Source organism: Malaclemys terrapin, chromosome 5 (assembly GCF_027887155.1).
Source record: "Malaclemys terrapin pileata isolate rMalTer1 chromosome 5, rMalTer1.hap1, whole genome shotgun sequence".
In the NCBI taxonomy this organism is placed as follows: domain Eukaryota; kingdom Metazoa; phylum Chordata; order Testudines; family Emydidae; genus Malaclemys; species Malaclemys terrapin.
In genome coordinates, this window is record NC_071509.1 from 8,455,483 (window position 1) to 8,479,918 (window position 24,436).

Sequence of the window (24,436 nt, forward strand, 5' to 3'; positions counted from 1 at the left end):
AAATAGACTAATAAAATATATTCTACTTAGAGGCTTGAATGACATGTGAGAACCTGAATTGCAAACTCAACCACTTAGTTTCAAGAGAACAAAAATTACTGTACTGAGCTCTTCAAATAAAAGTTTTTACAATTTAAAGAGCTTCTTCTTATCCTTAAAAGAGAAAGTAGTATTTTTTCCATTGTATGTTATGTTCCAGGTTATTCTTAAAATGCAAGACAATTCTTTTTCCATTTAAAGGGACATTTCTAAGAACAAGTTAGCACTTTAGCAATGTCCCAAATACCACCTCTGATTATTAGTAAATTTTAAATAAAGCAATGACTATAATTTGCCTTCTAAATCCGAAGACCTGCTTCAAGAAGAGGGGAAATTGGGTGATGCCAAAGTATGACTCTTTCCCTTACCTTAATCATCGTAAGTACATCATCCATCCGTAAGTTCTTAGGATCCCATACAGGTTTTTCTAAGGGTGTCCCCTGCAAGCAAACAAAAAAAAATTTTTTTTAAATGAAGACTTAATTCAACAACTATGCAATTACAAACATTTTTAGGAAAGGTATGAAAGAGCAAAACACTTGCAACTGCCTTCAGCAAATCACTTCCACTTCACTTGCTCTCTATCTAGAACATAAATGTACCTGATGTTATTGTAAAAATATAAAGAGACCCGGAGAGAGAAAAAATAATATATGGACACATCTTTAAATTCCACTAAAATATGATGGACATAACCTCACCATGTTTCCAGTGTCTTATATGGTAGTAAACATACATAGGGGATAATATGACCATAAAATGAGCAATCAGTCTGAAAGCAGTCTATAGGAGATGATATGGTCCACACTAGGGATCAGGTGGGTGTGATTACTTTTTGAGTTCAAATCACTCTCAGAAGAGTCACCCCTTCTTGCTGTTGATGAAAACCAAGACTGAGGCTAAATCACCAAGCAGAACACTATGACATATGCAATTTTTCATGGAGCATCAGTTTCGGGAACATCCTTCAGGAAAATGCATCAGAGACCCCCCCCTCAACCCTCCTACTCCACTTCATCAGTGTCCTGAAACATGTGTCCCAGCTGAGTCTCCATTACTATGTGACCTACCAAGTTCGGGCATGAGTCCCATCTTATGTATGGCCTGGGAAAAAGCAGAATGTCTTGAGCAGCCTACAATGACATTCATGGGACAGAGGGGTGTCTCTATATCGGATCAGAACTGGCTTTGGGTGTGCAGGATACCCATATTTGACTGGGAGGAGAGGTTGTTTCTTGGCTGGTCTCTTGGATTTACAGCACAATGCTAAATTTAATCTGAGGTTAGTGGAGTCTGCTGCTGTTTGAGCAGAATGACCGGGGGAGTTGGAAGAAAGGAGGGAGGGAAATCAGAGATAGACAGTGAAGGGAATAACTTGACTGTGACCCCCATCTGAAAGAGAGCTGAGCTCAAGACCCAGCACATTAGGGTGACCATATTTCTTAAAGTAAAAATGGGATGGCACAGGGCTCACCCGAACTGCTCCCTATATAACAAGAAACATTGTCCACTAAATCAAGAACACTGAATTTCCACACAAAGGCCCCAAACCCACATTAACAGTGAAATCAGTATTACAGGCGGAAAGCAGGAACTCAGGCACCAAGGCTCAGTTGCATTTCATTGCCATCTGGCTTAGAATGGGATCACTTTTTATTTTCTAAATTTTCAGTGCTCATTTCCTGAAATGCAATTAGTTTGCTATTAAAATGTATTGTTAATAGGGCTGTCAATTAATGGCAGTTAACTCATGCGCTTAACTAAAAAAATTAATCGCAGTTTTAATTGCATTGTTAAACAATAGAATACCAATTGAAATTTATTAAATATTTCGGATGTTTTTCTACATTTTCAAATATATTGATTTCAGTTACAACACAGAATACCAAGTGTACACTGCTCATATTATATTACAAATATTTGCACTGTAAAAATTATAAACAAAAGAAAGCATTTTTCAGTTCACCTCACACAAGTACTGTAATGCAATCTCTTTAGCGTGAAAGTACAACTTATAAATGTAGATTTTTTTATTACATAACTGCACTCAAAAACAAAACAATGCAAAATTTTAGACCCTACAAGTCCACTTAGTCCTACTTCTTGTTCAGCCAATCGCAAAGACAAACAAGTTTGTTTACATTTACAGGAGTTAATGCTGCCCTCTTCTTATTTAAAATGTCACCTGAAAGTGAGAACAGGCGTTCACATGGGACTTTTGTAGCTGGCACTGCAAGGTATTTATGTGACAGACTGGAATGGTGGCCGAAGCATGAAGGGGCATATGCTAAACATTCTTAAGGACATGCTCTACCAATTTCACAGCAATGAAAAATGTGTCACGGACTGTGAAATCAGCCCTTCCCTATTAAATCTGATCTCCCCTGCTGCTGGGAGCCCGGGGCTCCTAACTGCTAGCCTGGACAACTGGGGAGGGACAAGAGTTGTCCTTCCCTTGCATGGCTGCTCTTGGTGGGGAGATCAGACCCACCTCCAGAGGCAGTGCAGAAATGAGGGTGGTACACCCTCACTTCTATGCTGCAGCAGCCTGGAAGCTGGGCTCCGGGCTTTCATCTCCCTTTCCCTGCAGCTTTTGCTCCCCCAAAAGCTCCTGCCGGGCTGGGGACTTCTGCTCCCGGTGGCTGCAGCCGCGGCAGCCTGGGCTCTGGGCTTCTGCCCCCCAACCTCACGACCCCTGCCACGGCTCTTGGCACAGAGCTCAGGGACTTCTTCCCCGGTGGCTCCTGGAACTGGGGGCTTCTGCTCCCGCCAGCTACAGCCAGGGCAGCCCAGGCTCAAGGCCTATCCCCCACTCCAGCCAGGGCTTGCAGGCAACCCAGACTCTGGGCTTCTGCTCCCCACTGCTCCAGCCAGGATCAGGACTTCTGCCCTCCCCGCGGCTCCTGCCAAGGCTCCAGGCTTCCTCCCCCAGCAGCTCCAGCCCGGGCTGGGGGCTTCCGCTCCTGTCAGCTGCGGCCTGGGCTCATGGCTTCCACCCTTCCCCCAGCCAAGGCAGCCCAGGCTCGGGGCTTCTGACCCTCCCTCCCCTCCCCACCCCACAGCCAAGGCAGCCCAGGCTCGGGGCTTCTGACCCTCCCTCCCCTCCCCATCCCACAGCCAAGGCAGCCCCGGCTCAGGGCTTCCGCACCGCCGCCACCTCCCCGGCTGAGGCAGCCTGGGCTTGGAGCTTCCGCATCCCCATCCCACAGGCCGAGGCAACCCGGGCTCAAGGTTTCCGTCCCCCAGAGCTTCTTCTGCGACTGGGGCACCCTTTTTTCAAAGGGGGGCCCCAAATTGGCCAAGGGCCCCTACCTTAATCTGTAACTGACCGGGACTAGCAGCATGGAGGAGATCCTACCCACCTCCAGGAACCTTCTCTAACTGCAGGAAGCTTGGAGGCTGCCGCCTAGGCAGCACAGAAGTGAGGGTTGCAATCTTGGGACTCCCCGTATAACAACTTCGCAACCCCCACATCCCACAATCCCATTTTGGGTTTGGGCCCCCCATGGTTACAACACTGACATTTCAGATGTAAACATCTGAAATCGTGAAATTGACCAATTTAAAAACCCTCTGGCCATGAAACTGACCAGAATGGGCAGTAAATTTGGTGAGGTCCTACTCATTGGTATTGCTAAACAAGCAGAAGTCAATCAAAAAAAGCCCTAGATCCAAACCCCTCTGAAGACTAGATTAGATTTACTTCTGCAGTTCAGATCTCTAACAGAAGCTGGTTGAAATGTGCAGAATTTTTTAATAAAAGATTCTGAAATCATTTCACACACAAACAAACCCCACACTCCATTTTTCAACCACTATTCCTCTAGTAGCTCCCTCTCCCCCAGTATAGAAGGATCAGCAGCACAAAAGCTCAGCGGTATTCCTCTTTTACAATCATGCCAACAAGCTTATGAGAAAGGTATTCATATCCCTAGAGAAACTGAAGCACAAGGAGGAACTGTGACAGGAACAGAGTTTACGGGTCTAATTCAAAACCCATTGAGCCAATGGAAAGATTTCCATTGACTTCAATGGGCACTGGATTGGGCCCCAGGTTCAGATAGTTGTTGAGGTCACATGAACAATCAGTGGCAGAACTCAGACTAGAACTTAGTAGTCTGACTCCTAATCCTCTGTTCTAGTCCTTAGACTCAATGCCCTCCCTAGTTCCTTTTGACAGGTGTTAAATACAGGACTGTGCAGACATGTCCCAAGATATCAACGTAAATGTATATTTAACATAAGCTAATACTACTGTATACACCAAGAAGTTCATACATCCAGACCTGCACTTGGAGTTGAAATTCATATGGTCTGTGCATATAGAAAAAGTGTGTTTGCAACTAAATAAGTTTATACAGCAGTATTGAAAGGGATAGGAATGTAGGTTCTACATTCAACTTAGTCAGCACTAGCCAACTGTACAAGTATTTTCACTAGGCTGCCTTGCTAGGATCGGACTGACTCAGCGTGCCTGCAATGTAATCCCATTGCCAGATCATCTTACAAAAATGCAATATCCTGAGGATATGAATTTAACAGAATCTTGTCATGGAGCAGTCAGCTGACTGTGATAAGCCATGTTGTACTGAGGCCATTGCGCTGCAGATGTGATCTAATTAGGCTATCCTTGTCGTTTGTATATTTGGATGGCGGCATAAGTGCGTTTGTATACTGCTGGGGGGCACACGAGACACCAAGAGAAGGGCCTCATCTACACTGAGGGGTGTAAGCTTTCTGTTGTTGTCAGCCTGGTCAGCTCCATCTGCCCTTGCAATGTTGGGAGTGCTAGCACAGACATGGCTCACGTGTTTCTACGACTGTGATGTCTAGAGGGTAGAGGGCTGTCCAGAGGGCTCAGGAGGATAAAAAATTGCTTGTATGGAGACACACTGTGCTTTAGAGGTTGATCATTTTTAAAATGAGGAAGATAATTTTCAGCCAGAAACCATACATGAATGCAAGATACGCTTTACAAACAAGGGTAGCATTATCCCCATTTTACAGATAGAAAAAGTGAAGTAGAGATATTAAGGCTAGGATTTTCAAAAGAGCCTAACGGTGTGAGGCTGCCAATGTCCACTGAATTTTAATGGGAGTCATGCTCAACTTCAGTAGGCACCTTTCGAAAAAAATCACAGCCTAAGGGTATGTCTACACTACAAGCCGGATCGGTGGGCAGCGGCCGATCCAGCGGGGATCCATCTATCGCGTCTAGTCTAGAGGTGATAAATCAACCCCTGAGCCCTCTCCCGTCAACTCCTGTACTCCAGCACCGCGAGAGGCGCAGGCAGAGTCGATGAGAGAGCAGCAGCAGTCGACTCACTGTGGTGAAGACACCACGGTAAGTCGATCTAACTACATTGACTTCAGCTACATTATTCATGTAGCTGAAAAGTTGCGTAACTTAGATCGATCTCCCCTCCCCGCAGTGTAGACCAGGGCTAAGACACTTGACAAGATCTCAGGACTAGTCAGCATCAGAACCAAAGTAGGACTCAGGAGTTCAGACTACCAGTCCCATGCACCAAGCCATACTGCTTTAGTCATGACCTACCACACTGGGATGTTGTGTGACTTTCACACATGCTGTAAGTCTCCAAGATTCATGGATCAAAAGGTGTTTTGTGCAAGAGCAGTTTTGTAACTGAGTTAGGGCCGTTACCATCAAGTTCCCAAGAATGCTTAAACAGACAGACTTCTCGGCTGCAATACCTACACTTTGAAGGACTGGAGCGAGAAGGGGAAAAAAAAATCTCATGTGTTAATTAATTTTTCAGAAAGATAAGAGGCAAAAAAAAGTGTAATGGTAAAAAGTCACAGTATAGTGTTACATAGGGCTGGCCTTAAGCACAAGCAAAAGCTTGGGATCCTGTGTACTCCAGAGATCATGGGCAGTGGCCCCATCTCCCCTACCCAACAGCAAGACCAGAAGGCAATGTGTTGGGTGGGAACTCAACCCTCACCCCCCACTTTTTTCTAGCAACAGAGGCATCATTCCTCCCAAACCCACCATCACTGAGAGTTTAGGGCCCAACGATTAGAACGTAAGAATCTTATATTTACACAGCCCAAGAAAACTATTGTCTAGTTGTTTGTGTTTAAGGCTGGGGGGTCAGAAACTCCTGACTTCTAGTCCTTATCATTTGTATTATATTAGCATCTAGAGGATCCAATTGAGATCAGGGCCCCATTGTGCTGGGCACTGTATTGACACACAAGAGACAGTCTCTCTGTACGTAAACACCACCAAGAGAGGAAGCAGAAACGAAATCACTCACCCAAGCTCACAACAGGTCAGTGGCAGAGCTGGGAACAGGTCTCCAGACTCCCAGCCCAATGCCCTAACCACTAAACCATACTGCTTCTGAAACAATCTCATTGTGTGATCACAACCCTTCTGTATGTTTGATAATATGTACCCAGAGGTGCCAGTAAGAGGAGTCATGTTTGGAAAGTGCTTTGATGAGACTTTTAAAATACATATTCACCATTATCGTTGTAATGCCTAATAAAGCTGAGTCTTGGTGCACCTCCAATACAATAAACTATAGTACACAGTGGTGTTGCTCTGAAAAGCTATTTTTATTTAATCCAGGGATGAATTAGGTGACCTACAGCTATAGGTTTGTTCCTCTCTCTTATTAAAAATAATTCTAAAACAGGTATTAGTTGGCTAGATGGGACCAAATCCCACCTCTTGTGTAACCCACCTGAAAGCCAAAAGCATCAGGACAAATCAAAGCTGCCTTTAATCCTTACAAATCTCAGTATCTTTTATCCTTCATTGCTCCTGCCCCCAGTTATTATTCCTGATGGACAGACACCTGTTCATGCTGCCAATATTTCAGTGTCTTCCATCAGGAAAGACAGATGAAAGGGACATGAAGAGTAACATGCTAGTGACACAAGAAACTGATCTCTTGGGGCATGATTTACTGTAGACAGCAGAAGTAGAGACTTCCGCTCCTGTTTTCCAATCAGCTAGTGGCGAATTCAGATTTTTTGTTGCTGCCACAATACAACTGAATAGGTTGAATAAATTCAGCATAAAACTATATCCATGTGTATCAACATGCGTAAACTAGGCTCACTTATACATAAATTAGGCAGAGTTATTATGCTAATTTAAACGGCATGACTATACCAAGTCTATGTTTGCAGTCTGCTATGATCCTCCGGGACAGCACTGTAAGCAAGTTGTTACATCTGAATATGATAAATTTATGCTGGCAATCTGCCACAGCTTCACAGGTAACATTGCAAATGAGCCATTATATATTCCCCCAAAGCAAACTATTAAAAGAGAAGAATGGGTAAGGGGACTATTTAGAATTACTGTCACTCCACATTAACTCTGTTGGAAATTAATCTCCTCCTCCTATATTTCTCCTGAGCAATAATAAATCTAAAAATAACTCTCTTCCCCTAAATCCCCAACCATAAGTCCTATAAAACATGCAGAATCATCCAGGTCAGGCCATTATCCTGTATGACCCATTCTACCTCCCTTTGTCTTCTAGGAGCTAGCGAACAGGAGCAGCAAACAGGGGAGCTTTGTGAGGGAGTTTTGAGGGGGAGTGCAGGAGGCAGATACACCTAACACACTAAACTTAAGCCAATAATCTCCCCTCCCTCCCCCCAAACTCTGCAAGAGTAAAAAATAATGGTACGGGGGGTGATTTAAGTGACAGGTTACATACCACAGCTAGTAGTTCTGCAATTTTATGTTAGAGTTCCTTCAGAAATACCATCTGGTCTTGATGATTTATTACTGTTTAACTTATCACTTTGTTCCGAAACCTCCTCTATTCACACCTCAATCTGGAACAGTTCCTCAGATCTGTCATCTAAAAAACTATGGCTCAAGTGTGGGGATCTCCACATTCAAAGAATTAGGGCTTGTCTACACTGGCAATTTACAGCGCTGCAACTTTCTTGCTCGGGGGTTGAAAAAAGACCCCCAAGTGCAGCAAGTTTCCGCGCTATAAAGCACCAGTATAGACAATGGCCCGGTGCTGGGAGAGATGCCCCTCGGGGAGGTGGGTTTTTTTTTTTTTTTTTAGAGCTGCGCCGCGACCACACAAGGCATGTTAAAGTCTGCCGCAGCAGTGCTTTAGCGTTCCCAGTGTAGACTAGCCCTTAGTCTATTTAATCACGAATGGTATGTGGAGAAAGTGAATGGGGAAGTGTTATTTATTCCTTCACATATCACAAGAACCAATGGTCACCCACTGAAATTAATAGGTTTAAAGCAGACATAAGGAAGCAGACATAAGGAAGTACTTCTTCACACAATGCACAGTCAACCTGTGGAACTTGTTCCCACGGGTTATGAAGGCCAAAAGTATAACTGGGTTAAAAAAAAAATTTCATAAGCTCATGGAGGATAGGTCCATCAATGGCTATTAGCCAAGCTGGTCAGGGATGCAACCAGAAGCTGGGACTGGACAACAGGAAGGATCACTAGAAACTGCCCTGTTCTGTTCATTCCCTCTGAAGCACCGGGCACTGGCCACTGTCAGACAGAACACAGGCTAGATGGAGCATTAGTCAGACCAAGAATGGCCATTCTTATATTCTTTCTTATAGGCCACAATCCCGCAAACACTTATGCATGTGAATAACTGTGTATGAGAGGTCCAACTAACTTCCTGAACCACTGAGCTCTTTCCTACGTGAGCGAAAACATCCCATCAAACTCCATTAAGCTACTCACACCTTTATCCCTTCAAATTATTTAATGGTTTATATTCCAGCAGTGTCTAGAGGCCCCACCTGAGATCAGAGCCCTGTGGTTCAGGGTACGGTACAGATGCATATTAAGACAGTGACTGCCGCATGTATCTTACAATCTAAATAGACAAGACTAAGGATAGAAGGGGAAAACAGAGAAACAGAGATGTGACTTGCCCGGTGCCATATTGGAGGTCAGTGACTTCCCTCTTTAAAGTCTTACCTCTGCAGTGATGCCCACAAAACAATCATCTACTTGTTATGCAAAATCATGCTCATTTTCCTGTTACACTGTCCTCCCCCGATGCCTCTTCCCTTCTTGGTCTGTTCCATCCATCATAAGTTATCATAAACTTAAGATAGTGAGCCCTCGGGGGCAAAAACTATCCAGCACCTAGCACAGGAGGGCCCCAACATCTACAAGCTACTATAATCCTACCCATATTTATGGTGTATGGATCCAAGACACTAGACTGTAAACTGTTGGGCAGGGCTTGTCTTTGTGTTTGTACAGCACCTAGCACATTTGGGGCACTACCATAATGCAAACAACAAGTAAAAAATGTTTCAGCTTTGTCATCAAAACCAGCTCACGTAACAACATGGTTATTTGTTAAGTGTGAGTCGCATAATGACAGAGGACCCTGCCCCTAGCAGCTGACAAGCTAGAGATGGGAAGCCCTAAAAGCTCATTTAGTCCACCCTCCTATACCTACACAGGAACATTCATTACAGTATGCTCTACCGTGCTTTGCCCAATTTAAAACCACTTTCCCATGGGAAAGAGCTCCCAAGACTAATCTCAAAGCTAAACATCAGTAATGCACTCAGTACAGTACAATAAATAAATTAGACATTCACTGCCTGAGATCATTTACAATCAAGTTTTCAGACCAAAACAAGATGCCCCGGGAGCCCCAGAGCCAGGGGTGCAAGTTTCCCCCACCTCTTTTTGTATTTGCTCATATAATTCTTAGGGATAGAAAAGCATATGGGCAACACAGAAGATGGTCTTTATCCTTTATTAATAGTTATTATGGCAGCACCTAGCGGCCTCAATCAAGGCCCAGTTCTGCTAGACACTGTGCTCACAAAAAGTACAAAGACGGTTCCTGCCCTAAAGCCCTCACAGTTACATGCAGCCCTAACCTTGTTCGACAAAATGTAGGAAATGGACAAACCAAACCAACAGGTGGGACAGGAAGCAGGGAAGAGGTAATGGCACTCCAGCTTTTGCACAAGTCGCAGTAGTTATAGCTCAACACATGCCTAGGACTGCTCTAAATCATGAAAGGATGGGCACCTAGTGCACTAAGATCATTGCCTGCATAGTGGGATGGGGAGGAAAGGAATCAAAAAGAGGTGGTGGGGTTGGCAAAGTGAAAAAGCTGAGAGAGCAACAGGATATGAAACAAACACAAAGGTACATCCTAGGCAGAGCTGTGGAACCTACTACCAATAATCAGCCGGTTCTCCTTTGTTATTTCATAACTCTCTATTACACACACACACTTCAGATCTCCCAGAACAATTCCTTCCCTACCACACCTATGTCTACACCCTGAACATACTTTTACAGCTGAGCAGCAAGTGTAAACGCCAATTCTCCAGCTGCAAAAGGAAAGTCTGATAGTTAGCAGTACCCTACATTAACACCTTAACTCCCATAGCTCCCCCAGCCCAACCCTGAAAGGGCCAGACTATATTACAGCAGCAGTTCGGGGGCACTTCAAGGATTTCATTTCCTCCCCTCTTTTGTTGTGTGGTACAACTGAATTAAATTCTGACACTGTTCCAGATACCAACTAATCAGCGAAGCTTAACCAAGTTTTGATCCTAACAAATTACTCAGTTGCCAATCAGTTAAAAGAAAACACACACACACACACACACACACCACAGAGGGTGGGGTGTAACTACCTGGCAAGTTATTTTAATTTATATAGCACTTTCCATGATGGCAACCTGGAGCACTGAATACATCAAGATTTAAAATGTAAGGCCTTCCCTCACTCTATCCTGGATCCATTACCCGTATTAGCTCCTCCTTCTGATCCTATTACACTGCCTCTCCTGTCACAAGATTATACAAAACATTCCACACACTTATTTTACAAACTTAACACCACACTGCAGACTAGTACATGACAGCACCAGAGACAGTGGGGGCCGTTCATGATTTTACTCATTGATGTTGCCTGTCGATGTGAGCCAGAAACATTTCCAAGATAAACAAGCAGACAGTAGTGGGGGGAGCAACATGTCAAAAAAGCAGCAGCTCACCACATAAGGTGGCAGTTTTCACAGACACAAACCCAAGGGCTAAGTCCTAGCGATTGCAACACAATCTGTCGCTGTTATTCAGCATATAAACAGATACCTTTAACTGTGTTCCTTTATTATTCCTTGAGCCCAAATATAGCTGGGCTACCCACTGGCTCAGGGGTCTGTCTCCCTGAACAGATCAACTTGCAGGATTTGAGCATTACATTCTGAAGAACATTTTTTTAATCAGGCAAAACCACTTTCTGAAGTGAAAGTGGGAATTCCAACCCAACTTTCAAGCCTTCTCTCTCTCTCTCATAAAAAAGGAAAAACAGGGCACTAGCCCAATTTATTTTCTGCTTTGCAGGTCACCTTTAAAGGCATCCTATTTTTTTTCCTGTGACTGTGTTCCTTTACATAAGTGTTAGTCCCGCCCCATCCAGAGAACCAGCACTATAAAGAGCACAGAACTCCACTGAAAACAAAGGTGATCAGAAAAATAGAAAACGGAACCAGCATATTTTATGTGCGCTCATCTCCGGCGCAGCAACTAGCAGCAGTACAGTAGGATGCTGTTACCAAGACACCACTTCCTGGTCAACTTGGAACAAGGGTTAAAACCCTGTAAAGCCATTATTAAATACAGCTAAATTTCTGTACAGCTTCCATTCCATAAAGAGTTATCAAAGGGGGTGATTTAGCTGAATTCTGTGTCACAATAGCACACTTTTTTTTCAGGCCAAAAAAATGAAAAGCACATCTGATAGCTTACCAGCCTCAGAGGAAGAGTACAGAATGCAGAAAGCACCTCCTTGATAGAGAATAAATATGGTTAATGGCATAGAAGACAACAGTTCAGCTCACATTCTGAACGGCTGTCAATGGGTATGAAAAACTCTGATAAAGCCATTTGAAAATAAACTACCACCACCATTTGGTGTTTCACTAGATCCCCAGTGTGCTTTGGAAAAGCAGACAACTACAAGAGGTCACCGTATCTTCCCATCTGGGTGTGGTGTTATGCCTCAGTTCCCCCTCTTCAAGGACCACCTCAATAAAGACTCAAACACTGAGTTTTACAACGAAATGACCTCTACTGGAGTTTCATTTATTATCAAATAACCCCTTGCGCTTGTACTTGGGCTTCTCCTGTCCTTTCAGACCTCTTACAGAGTCAATAGTCCTAATGACACCCTGCAAAAGGGTCTGGAAAACACTAGATTGGGGCTTCACCTCACATCCCTAAGCCTGGACTCCTGCTAATCTTGCTCCTGCCCCAGTTCACCACAATTCCTTTGGCTCTCCCAAAGCTCACTAGACCTTTGGCCACTGCTCTTTCTCCAGGCAACCAGCCTGCTATTCTCAGTGGAAAGCTCCCACCCCAAGTCTCTCCTAGTCCCTGACCCCTCTCTCAGAATAGACCTAGAACACAGCTCTGTACAGTTTCCCCACACTTCATCACAAGAATATCTTTGCATTAAATGCAACCAGCTGTGGCCTAAAGACTGAGTCTGTCCACCCTGTTTTTCAGATTTCTCCAAAGTCATGGGTCCACCAACCTCACAACAAAGTCCATGGTCACAAATTTGGTAAACAACTCTTTCCTAGGTCCCATCTATCCTTAAAAGTTGATTCAGATTAAGGCAGGACGTAAATTTAAAGCACAAAGCTATATATATTTTATATGCAAGCCCTTATACACATTGGGCCTGATCTTGCAAGATCCAGTGCACAAAGTTCCCATCATTACTTGCTCCCCAAATACAGATTACTACCAAGAAATCCTGCCAGTTTCTGCAACAAGAATTTTAGGTTAATGGGTTCAAAATGAGATTTGTATAACCAATGATTAATCTTTTAGCTGTTATTTTCATGTTTTATTTCATAAAAAAACAAGAGAATCTGTCCTCTCTCTCTCTCGTCGAAGCGGATATGAAAGCACATTCACAGCACCCAAATTACAAGAGCCCTAATCTAAAAAGTCTGATATCAACAGCCTTTCCTCAGGCAGTTTCAGGCAGTATAATTTGCATGATTTAATGAATTGATGGTTTCAGCTTTCTCAGAAGCCTCCGATTTCCTGTACAGTCCTTTGTACAGAGACTGCAAATCCGGGGCAGGGAAGTCAGGCAGCCCTTCAGGAAGCAGAGTCAAGAAACACAAACTCCAGCCAGGGATTTCTAAAAATGGCTATAGCTTCTGAAAGCAATAGGGTATTCTTCATTCCTGTGCACAGATGTTTTACATGGATCTTAAGCTTAAAAATATAAATATGACATTGTTGTGGCCTGGATATTGTGCCTTTCACCTCTAGGTCACCAGTTTAAGTCTGCAGCATATCATCTCCTTTCTTGGTAGTCCATTGAATCCGATGACAAATCTGTGCAGATCATCAGTTGTTGGTCTTATGGTGTGCCTTCTGGTGACTGTACAAGCCAATTCTAGAGGTGCACATTTTGCTGCAGATGGTGCATGGGAAGTCCGCAGTCAGTGGATTGTGCGCTGCTGATGCTCTGTGACGTCGTTCGCGTGCCTCTTGTAGACGCCAGCAGCGGTCTTCCTCAAAGGCGATGCAGGTATTTCTGACTGTTGCACACCACTGTGTTCTGTCGCTGGCGGCATCCTCAAGGTCCCTAGGTTTGATACTGCTGTAGTGCAGATTGGCTTTGATGGTGTCCTTGTAACGTTTCCGTGGACGACCTATATGCCGGATGCCCTGGGAGAGCTCACCATACAGAAGCTGGCGGGGGATTCTGTTGGCATCCATGCGGTTGACATGACTGGTCCAACGTAGCTGTGACTTCATGATCATCATTTCGATGCTTGTCATCTGGGCTCTCTCGAGGACCTTGAGATTGGGCACTTTGTCTTGCCAGCAGATCTTCATGATGTTGCGGAGGTAGCACATGTGAAATGCTTGTAGCTGCTTGATGTGATGCCTATATAGTGTCCATGTTTCGCACCCGTAAAAAAAGAGATGAAAGAACAACAGCTCTGTACACAAGCAGTTTTGTTGACATCCGGATATTGTGGTGATTTAAAACTTTGACACGCAGACAGCCAAGTGCCTGGCTTGCTTTGGATATTCGTGCATTGATCTCATTATCCAGTGATCCATCACTAGATATGACACTACCCAGATATTTAAAGTTCTCCACTATTTTCAGCTGAGTGCCATCGATGGAGATACTCGGGACAGAAGCGTTTGATCTGGGTGCAGGTTGATGGAGAACTTCTGTCTTTCCGAGGCTGATAGTTAGTCTGAAAAGTTGCGAGGCTTCAGCAAACTTGTTGACAATGTGCTGAAGATCATTTTCAGTGTGAGCCATGAGGGCACAGTCGTCAGCAAAGAGTGCCTCAAGAAGGAGTTTCTGCACTGTCTTAGTCTTTGCATTCAGGCGACGGAGGTCAAAAAGTGAACCACTGTGCCGGTATTTCAAGTATATACCTCGGTCCAGATCTTTCAGTGCATGGTTAAGGACACATGCAACGAACAGATTAAAATAGGACAGGAGCGAGCACACATCCTTGTTTCACGCCGTTGGTGATGTTAAAGGGGGCTAATGTGGCTCCATCAGACAATACTTCACCTGTCATGAAAAAGGCGTATAATCTGGACAAATTTTCTTGGGCAGCCAAGTCGTGCTAGAATGGTCCAAAGGGCTTCCCTGTTGACAGTATCCATCGCCTTTGTCAGATCTATGAAGACAGCATACAGGTGCATGTTCTGTTCAATGCACTTCTCTTGTATTTGTCTGACAGCAAACTATGTCGACTGTGCTCCGGCCAGGTCAAAAACCACATTGACTTTCAGGTAGATTTGCCTCGGAAATACTGGCTATTAGGAGGTTCAAGATGATGCGGGCGATGATCTTCCCTCCAACAGAGAGAAGGGATATGCCTCTATGGTTTCCACATTCTGCTTTGCTGTCTTTATTCTTGAAAAGAGAGACAATAGTAGCATCGCGAAGGTCCTGTGGTATGTTTTCATCCTCCCAGATGTTGATGATCACACTGTGGAACGCTGCTAGTGCTGCTGGACCTGCAGCTTTATCTCTCTCTGCTGGTATCCCATCTTTTCCAGGAGCTTTCCCTGAACCTATCTGGCTAACAGCTTTCTTAATCTCATCTATAGTGGGCGGAAAGTCAAGATCTGTCAGAGCAGGTTGTGGAATTTCATTAAGGACATTATTATTCACGGTTGATGGTCTATTGAGAAGGTTGCTAAAGTGTTCTCGCCATCTTTCGTTGATGCCTTCTTTATCTTTAATCAGCATTGTGTTGTCTAATGAGAGCAATGGGGTGGTCCTTGTTTTAAAGGGTCCATAGACAGTCTTAATAGCTCTAAAGAACATCTTTAAGTTGTGGGTCTCAGCATAGTGCTCAATTTCTTTGGCTTTGCTCTCCCACCAGTTGTCTTGTATCTGATGGAGGTCTTTCTGTGTTTTGCTCTGAAGGTACTTGAAATGGTCCCGTTTAGAGACTGAGGAGGGGTCATTCTGCCATTCGATAAAGGCTTTGCTCTTTACTTCCAATGCTGAGCATATTTCTTCTTGGTTCTCAAACCAATCCTGATGTGTTCTTTTCTTTGGTCCAAGGGATGTTATTGCTGTGTCAGTCACTATCTGCTTGAACTGGTCCCACTTTTCGGTTACAGTACCGATCAGTTGTCCGTGGGATGTCAGCATATCAGTACTGATCAAAAACCATCACTCCCTGAGGGCTATTTGTTGGCCTGTATGAAGTAACATGATTGATCAGCTCCAGTTCCTAGAGGACACATATCACATAAGAATGGCCATACTGGGTCAGAGCAAAGGTCCAACTAGCCCAGTACCCGGTCTTCCGACAGTGGGCAATGCCAGGTGCTTCAGAGGGAGTGAACAGAACAGGTAATCAAGTGATCCATCCCATCACCCATTCCCAGCTTCTGGAAAACTGAGGCTAGGGACACTGTCCCTGCCCATCCTGGCTAATAATCATTGATGGATCTATCCTCCATGAACTTACGTAGTTTCACTACACTTGGCATTAAGTCAAATCTTTTTGGTCTGCCTCAGCCCAAAAAGGACAGGAACGTAGGACCTGGTCCTAGTCCCACTTAAGTCAATGACAAAAGTCCCACTGAACTATAATGGTGCAGATTTACACCTGTAGTGGCTACTAAGGCTGAACCCTCTAGAAGAGGATTAATGTACATTAGCAGGGAGCAGCTTTGCACTTCTGCCCGTCATGCTGTACCATTTCTGAGCATGAAAGAAAGATTTTAGTCTCTAGATTTGTCAATCCAGCTCCAACATTAAGTTTGCTATCAATAATATATATTATTGCAAAATAAAGGATACACAATATTTGTTTTTTTAAAAAACCTGTTGCTCCAAGCAGTTTTATAAATATACAAAGTTTCTCTTGGTAGCTTTGCTTACCTAATACCTAAATGGACGTTCGTCGTCCCTGCCTGATGACCTGGATGGCCAGAGAAGGAAATACACATTCCCTTGTCGGGGCAGACTGATTTACCAGCTCCCCTGACATGCCTGACAAACACATTTTAGTAATCATTCCACCGTATATCCATACCTTTTAATCACGCAAGAATATTAATCAATGAGTTGTTAGATGTCATATAGTATGTCATAGAAAACTCTTTAGATACAGATTATAACCATAGTGCATTGGGGCTTGCTGAATTGGTTAGGCCAGCTGAATCTCATTACCTGATACCAGTGAGTCCCTTGCTCTCTGGCACTAGGATGCTATTAGAGTTGCACCTCCTCTCTCCATTACAAAACTGCAGGAGGGTTATTCACTGGCTGCAGGTCAGAGCCCTATTTCCTGGACAGGGCATCTGCCACCATATTTTCTTTTCCCTTTATATAAAAGAAACTTTGTTTATTTGTTTTTCTCCCCTCCTCCCTTTGTTTATAGTCTCCAGGACATAATCAGTGAACATCCGTAATTTCACCTACAGAGTTGTTACAAATATTTCAGTGACATTGATGAGTAGTGTGTTAGATTTCAAACAGTATATTACATGCCACCTTTTAAATAAATGACACCAATGTGTGAGGTGTAGTGAGTATGACAGACCTGATGAGTTGCTAACACACAGTCGTGAACCATAAATGGGCTTCTGTGTCACAGTAGGTCAGATCAGTGTATCCGAAGAAGTGGGCTGTAGTCCACGAAAGCTTATGCTCTAATAAATTTTTTAGTCTCTAAGGTGCCACAAGTACTCCTGTTCTTTTTGCGGATACAGACTAACACGGCTGCTACTCTGAAACCTGTCATCTAGCCCAGTATCCTGTCTGCTAACAGTGACCAGTGCCAGATACTTCACAGGGAATGAACAGAACAGGGCAGTTATCAAGTAAGCCATCCCTTGTCAGTTCCAGCTTCGGGCAGTCAGAGGTTTAGGGATGCTCAGACCATAGGATTCCATTGCTGACCATCTTGGCTAGTAGTCACTCCTCCATGAATTTAGCTAATTCTTTTTTGAACCCAGTTATACTTTTGGAATTCACAACATCCCCAGGCAATGCTTTCCATAGGTTGACTATGCATTGCGTGAAGAATTACTTCCTTATCTGTTTTAAACCTGCTGCCAATTAATTTCATTGGGTGATCCCTACTTCTTGTTTTATGTGAAGGGGTAAATAACACTTCACTTTCACTACCCCATTCATGGATTTGATAGACCTCTGTCATATCCCCTATAGTTGTATCTTTTCTAAAATGAACAATCCCAGGTTTTTTAATCTCTCCTAATATGGAAGCTGGTCCATACCCGTTAAGAGTTTTCTATGACATACTATATGACATCTAACAACTCATTGATTAATATTCTTGCGTGATTAAAAGGTATGGATATACGGTGGAATGATTACTAAAATGTGTTTAAGTCAGGCATGTCAGGGGAGCTGGTAAATCAGTCTGCCCCGACAAGGGAATGTGTATTTCCTTCTCTGGCCATCCAGGTCATCAGGCAGGGACGACGAACGTCCATTTAGGTATTAGGTAAGCAAAGCTACCAAGAGAAACTTCATCTGGGATATCAAACCAGGTGGTCTGAACCTCATGTGACAAGCAATTGAATCAACTGATTGTATACAATGTTACTGTAATTATAAAAAAAATGTATCAAGTGAGGGGTTCTATGAAATCTTATGACACTGGTGATAATACACACATTTCACAATGATATTAAACACCATATGAGGTATTATGAATATACACTGATATTATGCTTTCCAGTCTGTGTCCAAACAAAGAGAAACAGGCTTTCCCCCAGACAGGAGGGAAGGGAACTACCTACCCACCTCTAATGAAATAAGCAGGGTGTGACCAGAAACAATGAAAACTATTTACACAGAAATCAGCAAGGGGACGGGAAGACCACAGGAAGAGAAGGATAGCATGAGGTGATCCTGCCTCTTGAAACAAGGCCATTGAACTTTGGAAGATATAAACAAGGACAGAGGCCATCTTTGGCATCCATCACAAGAGACACAAGGGGCTAACGCTCTTATAAGTTGATAAAGATGGGTCCTTCAACCAAGGGGTGGGGAGCTGAAGTCTCTGGAAACTGAATATAGTTGAGAAACCTGCTTAGGCAAAGATCTTTCACCTAGGACGAGAAGGGAAACCAACCACTTGTGCTTCTGTAGAAGATCCTGACAGAGAAAGTCAGCCATGGCTGAGAAGGAAGACTGGTGAAGATAACAAGCTGTGTTCAAGATGGTTCCTTGCCAGATTAAGTTTTAGAGACTTTTAGATGCATGTTTTCACTTTTGTTTACTTTGTAACCCTTTAACTTTATTCCTATTACTTGGCATCACTTAACCTATGTCCTACTGTTAATAAATCTAATTGGTTTTATTTTTATTATAAACCAACTCAGTGCTACGTTTGAAGAGAGATGTATTTACCCTAGTTGGGTTAATAAGATTAATGTGTATTTGTCTCTTTAAAGGAGCAACAAACCTTATTTCTCTGACCTGTCTAGGAGACAGCTAGACACTTCACAGCACATGGTTTGGGGGAAATTCAGGACTGGGAGTGTGTTGGAGTCACCCTGCTGGTTATAACCAAGGCTGGTGGAAGCCAGAGTAGAGCTGTAAAGCTATAGATGGGCTGCTGGGCATGTAAGGCATGACCTGCATGCTTGGAAGGCTGGCTGTGAGTGTCCCAGGCTAAGAGCGACAGCAGCAAAGCATTGTCAGGCACCCAGGGTTGAGGGCAAGTGGTGACAATTTCTTACTAGTATGGACTGCACTCAAAACCCAGCAACACACAGTACGGCCATTCTTACATTCTTATGACAAACTTATTTTAGTTTAGCTTTTCTTTAGAGTGGCCAGACAGGAATTTGCACCAGTTTAAATTCACCCTTTTAGTTAAACTGGTGCAACTTTATGTAAACAATGACAAAGATGGCCATTCCCTTTGTGACTACTATTACCTGCTACCAAGATTTCTTAAAAACACATTAGCAATGAAGGGGTTAAAGTACATTGCCAGCTTTCTAGAAATCCAAGCGGGTATTTTAAATTCAGGATGATGGGGATTGTCTGCTCATCACCCATTCAGGCTCATTGTCAGCATCATTACAAGTAAGAATCTTCCTCACCTCAGTCAGTGGGGCACTGCACAGTCTCTCGATACTGGGAACACACAATAAAATACTAACCAGCCTAAGTACAGTGGGGAAGAGAAAGACACTGCAAAAGCCTGTATTAGCACTAGCTTACAGAAAGCCAAGTTCAGGCTCATCTGCACTTGTGTAGCTCACACCTTTATAGCTACACAACTGTGTAACCCCCTAATGTAGATGCACTGCACTGGTGTAAAATGTAACAAGCACTGATGCAGCTCAGCCTGGTTTCAAACAAGGCTTAGTTGCACTGGTGCTAACCACTCTTTTCAGCAATGCAATACCTCTGCACTGGACATTTACTCTGATGCAGTCATGTCACTCTAGCTACTCTAGTTCAGAAAACCCCAGCGTAGACTTGTCTTCCTCAGAGCAGATCCTACCACTCTTTAAAATACTATTAAGTTGGAGTAAGGTGGAGGGGTATTCTATACTTCTTCTCCCACCTCCAAAACAGATTTGAGAATGCAGAAAAGTGTAGGGTTCTGCTGGCATTTTAGTAGAGTCCTAGTTACTTGGACATCAGAGATCCACCGACACTGTCCAGAAAACCAGGGCATTTACTCATGTCCTTAAATAAAGTTTCCTTTCCCATTCCCTATCGTAGAGCATGTCCACCCAGCTGTCATCCTACACCCCAGAAGAGGTTCCCACGACAGTAGTCTTATACAAGACAATAAAAAATAATGCTATTTTCAAATTCATAGACTTTCAAATCAGAAAGGACCTTTAGATCATCTAGTTAGACTTACTATATAACAATCCATGGGTTGAAATTCTATGTATTGAGATGGATAACTTGGGTTTGAGCAACACGTCTTCCAGAAAGGCATTCAGTCTTTATCTGAAGAGCTCAAAACAGAGAATCACCATTCCCCTTAGCAGTTTGTTCCAGTGGTTAGTCAGCCTCCTGTTAACAATGTGTGTCTTATTTCTAATTTGAGCCTAGCTTTAACTTCCAGCTTAGCACTGGGAGCTCCTGTTCGGGTGTTTGTCTGGTATGACCTAAATCTTTTGCTGAGCCACTGTTTTTCGGTTTTTATATAGCACTGCTCATCTCCTTATTTCAAAATGCTTTACAAAAAGATAACTAAGAATCATTTGCATTTGACAGGGAAACAGACAAACAGATATTAAGGGACTCCCCTGGGGTCACAGGAGCAGATGTGGGACTAGGACCCAAACTTCTACTGACTCCCAGTCTCCTGCCCTGTCCATTGGCCCATGCTGGTGGACAGTGTGTGGAAAGCTTTAGGGATGAAAGACATAATGCTATTAAATGGGGATGACGACATGTCCACCCATGCATGCACTTGCACATACACAGGAAGAGAACAGCATTCTGACTGGGACTGAAGAATTTTTCTGTACTGTGCTCTTTGGTGTATCTACTGTGAAGCTGTGATATAAAGGAACAGAAATCTGTTTCTTCAGATCATCACATGATTATGAGTCAGTTGCTGCCCCCAACCTGGCTATTAGCCTCATAAAAGTCTTGCAAGGGGATGCATTTAATAAAGAACAGTAGTCGTTCTCTGCCTCCAATCAGGAGAGCACTTCAGAGTCACACTTTAATGAATGAACAGGATATATGCGAGGCTCTTAACTGTTCTGCTAGCTGGATACATGATGCCTCAAAGGCCGACTTGCTCTTTAAAGAATCATTTGTGTTAATGTGTCAAGTTCATTAGAGTAATCAGCTACAATGGGGGTCAGAAAAATAGCCTGGCAAGAGAGATTTAAACCTCTAACACCTCTTAAAAACCTGAGCTCCAGGAGTGCTTTTCTGAACATCCTGTACGCTTCACAGGGCTCAGTTAAACATCAGTAAAATTTAGTGAATAGGACACTGTACTGGGAGTCAGGAGACCTATGTTCTTTTCCAGCCTCTGATCTGCTATATGATCTAAGTCAGAAGCACAATGAGGAACTGTTTCCCTCCCACCCGTTGTCTGTCTTGTCTAGTTAGATTATAAAGCCTCTGGGGTAGGGACTCTCTCACACTATGTGCACAAATAATAATCTACTAGGGAATAAAATTGTAGGGCATAGTCCAGCCTACATCGAAGTCAATGGTAAAGCTTCCATTGATTTCAAGGGTGCAGGATCAGGCAACTGCAACAACTCTGCAACTCAGGATCAAATTGAATTTTGCTCACACAATCCTATGTAAAACCATAATAAAAAAATTCTTTAGCCATGAGACAAAACCTTCTGATTTCTTCTCAATTTAGGGTATTTACAGCCAATAAAGATGGGGAACTGGCGTGAATTGCCTGGAGCTTCTCTATTGTTGAAAGAAAGAGGAGTACTTGTGGCACCTTAGAGACTAACATTTATTTCCTGAGTGGCTGGGAGAAGCATTCATGTAACTCAGTTGAGTGTGTCCCTGCCTGTGGATGTCTATGTAAGTGCAGTACCTGCCAGAGGTTTGTGGCTTAATACAGCAACACAGTGTGAGAAGGATACCCCAGGTTGGTGGGACAGAGGGCTCAGTAGTCCCACAGTCCAGGTTGCACCCAGGGTACCCTGTCACAGTGCCATCTATCACCACACCGCAGTAAGGGAAAAATCCCATTGTGGTGAAACCATCCACTAGGTCCTGTACGTTGCCCATAGTCACTATCCTTCTTAGCAGAAGTCGATGCACGGCTCTACAACGGGGTAGGCAACCTGCGGCACGCGAGCTGAAGTTTCTTAAACATTTTAAAAACCTTATTTACTTTACATACAACAATAGTTTAGTTATATACTATAGACTTGTAGAAAGATCTTCTGAAAACGTTAAAATATATTACTGGCACGCAAAACCTTAAATTAGAGTGAATAAATGAATACTCGGCACACCACTTCTGACCCCTGCTCTACAAACTTGGATCAAAACAGCTCCCACAGCAGATCTGCCAACTCCAAATTGATTCCCCACTGACCGGTAGCAGTTTGGTTTTGCAAACTTCCACAGTGCGATAGCCACTTGCATTTCCACTGTCAGAGTAGGACTCATTTTAGTGTTGCTGTGCTTCAGGGGAAAGCTCTTCACAAAGTTCCTGGAAAGTGGCCTTCCGCATTCGGAAGTTCTGCAGCCACTACTCATCATCCCATAACTGCATAACAATGCGATCCCACCAATCCCACTAGCTGTTTCCCGGGACAAGAAACAGTGCTCCACTGTGTTTAGCTGCTGCACAACTGCCAGCCGCAACTGGGAATTGGTCATTCTATGGCTTGCAGCACGGCTACTTGAAGGACATCACAATGGTACGCGCATCGGCTCATGTCTCGGCTCTGGAAATACTGCAGGATAAGGTGTGAGGTGTTTGTAATGTCCACAACAAATGTGCACGCTAAGCAGGGTCCATGATTCTCGGGCTATGGCATATGCACCGCTATGCCAGGCTTTTGAATAAAGGGGCAAAAAAGTATGGATTGTTTTCCCTTGACATCAGGATAGGGAGGGAAGGAAAGGCTAGCTGCACTGTTGGATAGCTACCCAAAGTGTATTACTCTCTGCACTGATGCAAGCACTGCTAGCAAGGATGCACTCCACAGAAACAATGAGCATTGTGTGGACACACTCAACCGACTTAATTACTGCAGCAGCTGGATGTCCACTTATATTAAGTCAACTTAATTATGTAGTGTAAACATGCCCTAAGTAGAAAAACAAACTGTTCAAGAGAGATGGCAGTTTTTCAAAGAGACAGTACTAAGGGCACAAGAGCAAACTGTCCCACTGAATAGGAAAGATAGGAAGTATGGCAAGAGATGACTATGGCTTAACCAGGAGATCTTCAATGATCTGAAACTTAAAAAGAGTCCTACAAAAAGTGGAAACAGACCTCAACTCTATTGTCTCTCTACAAATTTGTGTACACAGAGTCAATCCCTTACCTCTCTCTAAAAGTGCAAAGTTTCAAAAAGTTCAATTAACAGAAGATTGTTGGGGTGGAACAGATCTGGAAAAGGAGAAGAAGTCTGGAGATAAATGTGAAAAGCGAGGGACATATGCTTGTTGTGTTAAAATATTACATGTTTGCTGTTGAAGAAAAAAATCCAGAATACTTAACGTTGTTTCAGTTAAATAAAACAATTTAAATGTCTGACTCGTGATGTTCTCCTCCTAATACAGCATGGCAAGAAAATCCTGCAAATATTAATAATTAACCTGTTGAATTGGAGATATTTATGAGGTGAACTATCTGCTTCAACTACCTTTAGTAAATGAAATAGCCAAACAATCATTCATTTTCTGATACAACTGTAAAACTAATCTGAAAAGTTTTCAAAATTAATCACTGTTTCAAAATGTACAGTGTGTACCTTCTAAAAATGAAATCTACATCTGAGTTATGAAGAATCTGTATTTAGGTTATACCAAGCAACAAGAATGCACTTTTATGCAGAAAACCACAATAAAATCAAGTCTTGACCAGTGATTTAAATCAAGCAACAGAGGGTCCTGTGGCACCTTTAAGACAAACCGAAGTATTGGGAGCATAAGCTTTCGTGGGTAAGAACCTCACTTCTTCAGATGCAAAATCAAATAAGAATAATATGGGACAGCAGTGATTAAAATAGTTTGAAACTGGAAGATCTCACTGCACCAGCCAATCGGGGGAGAGGGCAGCAGAGTGTTGGTCCTCCAAGCCAAGAGAGAGGGGGCCCACGTTCTTGCCATTCAGGGGGACTGACAAGAGAGCTCTGGCCATAGCAGTGGACCTTCCCAAAACAGACTCAGCACCA

At 43.4% G+C, this 24,436-nt stretch overlaps 1 protein-coding gene across 1 annotated transcript in view; it reads right to left on the reverse strand.

The window, feature by feature from the left end:
- PTPRA (protein tyrosine phosphatase receptor type A) overlaps positions 1-24,436 on the reverse strand; it is a 245,300-nt gene that overhangs the window by 134,436 nt on the left and 86,428 nt on the right. Inside the window, exon 3 of the mRNA XM_054028788.1 lies at positions 408-479. Within this exon, the coding sequence (XP_053884763.1) occupies positions 408-434 (27 nt within the window). The 5' untranslated portion in view covers positions 435-479. The remainder of the gene's footprint in view (positions 1-407; positions 480-24,436) is intronic.